General features: G+C 58.3%; 1 protein-coding gene across 1 annotated transcript; it reads left to right on the plus strand.

Annotated features, from left to right (window-relative positions):
* Nucleotides 1-464: 464 nt before the first annotated feature.
* Clps (colipase) lies at nt 465-2466 on the plus strand. Its single transcript, XM_003473896.3, has 3 exons — nt 465-636; nt 1745-1867; nt 2208-2466. The coding sequence occupies exons 1-3, from the start codon at nt 553-555 to the stop codon at nt 2334-2336; spliced, it is 336 nt and encodes a 111-aa protein (XP_003473944.1). The 5' UTR covers nt 465-552; the 3' UTR covers nt 2337-2466.
* The last annotated feature ends 1596 nt before the right edge of the window (nt 2467-4062 follow it).

The following is a 4062-nucleotide window of genomic DNA, read 5'->3' on the forward strand; positions in this document are numbered from 1 at the left end:
CAGCTTGGACACTTGAGCCTCTTCTGAGGCCAGGTGTGTCCCAAGCTCTGTGCATAGGATCACATACAATGTAGACACTTTTAGAACTAGGTGCACGTGTGTGCCACTGTGTGCTAGGTCAGCCGCATAGGTCTTGGAATTCTCCTGGGTTGACGGATAAGGAGACTAAGTCAAACCAGTTAGGTGATTTGTCCAGCAAATACATGACTTGTAGAGCTAAGTGGTCAAGGTCAGCGCTTGTTCTTCCATGCCAGGGATGGAACCCAGGGCCCCAGGGGCAGTGGGCAAGCTCTCTACTACTGAGCCGCGCCGGGCCCAGGAGCGCGCACTCTGAGCCGCACCGCAGCATCGCGCACTCATGCGCGCACACATGCTGGGCTCCCCAGGGTCCACCCCACCAGCTTATCTCCCCCTCCCCCGCCCCAGGCGCTGAGGGTGCAGAAGGCGGCTCACGTGGGGACGGGGCCCCTTTTAAGGCGCCACTGCCCCAGTGGCCACGTGTTCCACCAATTGACCGGCCAGCTGCCACCCACACCCGCTGTACCTCTCGCCATGCAGAAGGTCCTTGTCCTTGTGCTCGTCGCCCTTGCCATGGCCTATGCTGCTCCTGACCCCCGAGGACTCTTTTTCAACCTGGTAAGGGGTCTTCCAGGGAACTGTCCCAGCCCCCAAGCTTGGGTCTTGATCTCTGCTGTCCCCAGCTGGGTTGCTTTCCTGGGTCACCCCATGAGAGGCTGGTGGTCACCTCCTGGGCTCCAGTGTGGGTGCATTCGGAGCAGCATGACACCGCAGACGCACCCTGGACTGGCGTCCTGACCCCTGCTTCTTATGCTGGCTGCCCTCGCCACTGCAGGGTGACCACGGCCAGGCCCCAGTATTCCCATCTGGAACATAACTAGATGGCCCCAGAAGGGGTTGCCAGACTGATGGGCTCCCATGGTCCTTTGAGGAGCCCCTGGAAGTCAAGGACCATCACCCTGCAGGGACCCCATGTCCACCCCACAGCTTTTCTGGTAGAATCCCTGGGGCATTCTGCGCCCTTCCCGCCCATCCTCAGCCCGAATCCAAGAGCCCTCGATGCCTCGCCCGCGGGGAGACCCTGGCTGCCTGACCTCCGCAAAGCAGAGGCCCTGCTCAGAGACCACCGGGGCAGGGACTTCACTCGTGGCCGGAATGGGCGGGCAGAGTCCAGGATGGCCCTGGGGTGGTGGGGGTCTTACGGGGAGGGACAGGGCCCTCAGCTTCCACAAAGGACTCTGCACAGAACTGCCATCGGGGAGCGCGGGCACACGGGCCTGTGGTCTCAGCACACTGGGAGCCTGAAGCTGGAGGGTCACAAGTTTGATCCCAGCCTGGGCAACTTAGCGGCTTTGTGAGACCCTGTCTCACAAGAAAAAAATGTGAAAGTCTGGGCATGTGGTTCAGTTTGGAGACCCCATTTGGAGGGTCATCTACTCAGAATCCAGATGGGAACCCCAAGGCTTAGGGCTGTGCCTGGCCAGGAGCCCAGAAGTTGGTGGGGCACCAGGATTAGTTCTGGGGGTCAGGTTGAGCCCAGGGCTGCTGTCTCTCACCACACTGCTGACACCTCATGGGGGGGAGGGTGGAGAGGGCCCCCAGAGGCAGGGGCGGGATACCTCTCCCCCACACCCCACCCACTCCCGGAGGAGGCTGGGGGGGGGAGCACCGGGTCTGGGATGAGAAGGGGCCCAGAGACAGGCTGAGCTCCCCGCTGACCCTGCAGGACGACGGCGAGCTCTGCCTGAACAGTGGCCAGTGCAAGAGCCAGTGCTGCCAGCAAGACACCCTCCTGGCCCTGGCCCGCTGCACCCGCAAGGCCAGTGAGAACAGCAGCTGCTCCCCCGAGGTGGGCACCGGGCCACGGGCTGGGGCGGGAGCGGAGCCCCCTGCAGGCCCAGTGTCGGGGGGCTGAGAGAGGGCAGTCATCAGGCTTCCGAGCACTGTCCCACCCCACCTCTTAGGATGGGGGGCAGGGGTCTCTTACCCCCACTTAGGGCTGGGTAAGTAGAGGCCCCCAGAGAGGCCAGAGAGGTGGAGTCCTTAAGAGTAAGCGAGGCAGAGTGGAGATCAGAACCCAGGTCTCCCAGTGCCCTCTGGAAAGCCATCTGCTACTGGTTCCTGGCTGGGCAGGGGACAGACAGACAGAGCCCAAAGCAGCCCTGACAGCGCTGGCCCTGTCTCTGCAGACCATCTATGGAGTTTACTATGTGTGTCCCTGTGAACGGGGCTTGACCTGTGACGGGGACAAGACCATCATTGGCTCCATCACCAACACCAACTATGGCATCTGCCAGGACCCCAAGGATAAGAAATGAGGCCACCACCCTGCCAGCCCCAGCCCCGGCCAGCTCCCCTCCTCACACCCTCCCCGACTGGCCGCCACCTTGGCCAGCACCTGTGTCACCTAGCTGGGCTCTCCACTATTAAAGTCACCTGCAACTCCCACCTCCTGTGTGCTCTCCTGGGGCAGCCCCGCCCGATGGATCCTCACCAAGCCCGGCCCGCCAGGACAGTGTCCGCTGGGCCAGGACATAGAGGGAGGGGTCTGGGCTGACCAGGCTGGGGACTGGGGACAGGTGGTGAAGCAGGTCCTTGGCCATGTCTGGGAGAATCACCCTTCCTTTGGGTCCCCTCCTCATCCCTGGGTTCTCAGAGTGGCAGACAGGCACACACAGCCCTCTGCTGGAATGCTAGAGGGACCTTGGTCACTCACCCTTCACCCTGCCTCAGAATTCTCTGGTGCCCTGAGCTGGATTCTCTTTGCCATATTGTCAGAGGTGACAGCTCCCTGACCCTAGCTGTGTGGCAATGGGTGAGACCACTAGCAATTGCTATGGCATTAATCCATCCAGCAGGTCTCCGTCGTGGTCCAGGGAGGGAGAATTTATCATCTCCATTTCATGGTCAAAGAGACTGAGTTTCAGAGATGTTAAGGAACTTCCTCAGGGCCTCATAATTAGAAAAAGGTAGCCTGGTTGTGATGACGCACATCTGTAACCCTAGCACTCTGGGAGGCTGAAGCAGGGGAATTACAAGCTTGAGGCCAGCAAAGACAACTTAGCAAAGCCCTGTCTGAAAATTTTATTATAAAAACAAAAGAATGGCTGGGGATATAGCTCAGTGCAAAAACCCTAAATTCAGTCCCCAGTACTGCCAAAACAAAGTGGGGGAGGAGACCACATCAACCCCCCTAGGGGTTGCCATTCTTTCTCAACATTCGCACTGAGAAAATGAATGAAAATTGTACAGAACTTAATTTTTGCTTATATAAAAATTGTCTTCCCTTGGATCCATAGCACACCAGTTGCCTAGGGCAGTAGTGAGGTCCCCATCATCACAGTGTCCAAAGGGGAAGCTCACCCGGGTGAGGATGCTGGAGAAGAAATTCTTACAAAGGGTGGGGGACAGTTGTTTTAATCTCTTTCCTCATCACTGGGACAAAATACCCAACACCCGAGACTTACAGGGAGAAGGTTTACATTGGCTCCCACTTCAGAAGTTTCAGTCTGGCACGGTTGGCCGGCCCCAGGCAGAAGGGTCTGGCAGAAGAGAGCTGCTCACGTCATGGCAGCCAGGAAGTGGAGAGATACAAGGGAGGAGCTGGGAAGGGAGAGAAACCCCTCCTAGGCACCCCCCACCCCGTGACCTTCTGACCAGGCCCCATCTCTGACAACAAGCCAGCTGCAAACCTCCATAGTCAAATCACTTCCCAAACACATGAGGACTTGGGATCGTGTCAGGTCTGAACCATAACAAGGTCAAACCATACCTGAAACCCCGACCTCAAACTCTTACGCCATGTGCTAAGGCAGGACACACAGCAGAGGGAGGACGCAAGGGGGTGAGGAGAAGAGCAGTTATCCTTGCTTCCTTCTTATCCTTCCCAGACAGACAGACTTCTTTTCATGTAACAGTGGTCCAAACCTGGTCTTCTGACCTCTTCTAGCTGCAAGGGAGGCGGGTACAGCACAGGGAAGGGATGGCTGTGACTGATTAATCATCTTCTCTCTTCTGGGCACGATGCTGCCCAAGCAATGCTGG

Source organism: Cavia porcellus, unplaced genomic scaffold, assembly GCF_034190915.1.
Source record: "Cavia porcellus strain 051 isolate PalLab524CR breed Dunkin Hartley unplaced genomic scaffold, mCavPor4.1 scaffold_28, whole genome shotgun sequence".
Taxonomy (NCBI): domain Eukaryota; kingdom Metazoa; phylum Chordata; class Mammalia; order Rodentia; family Caviidae; genus Cavia; species Cavia porcellus.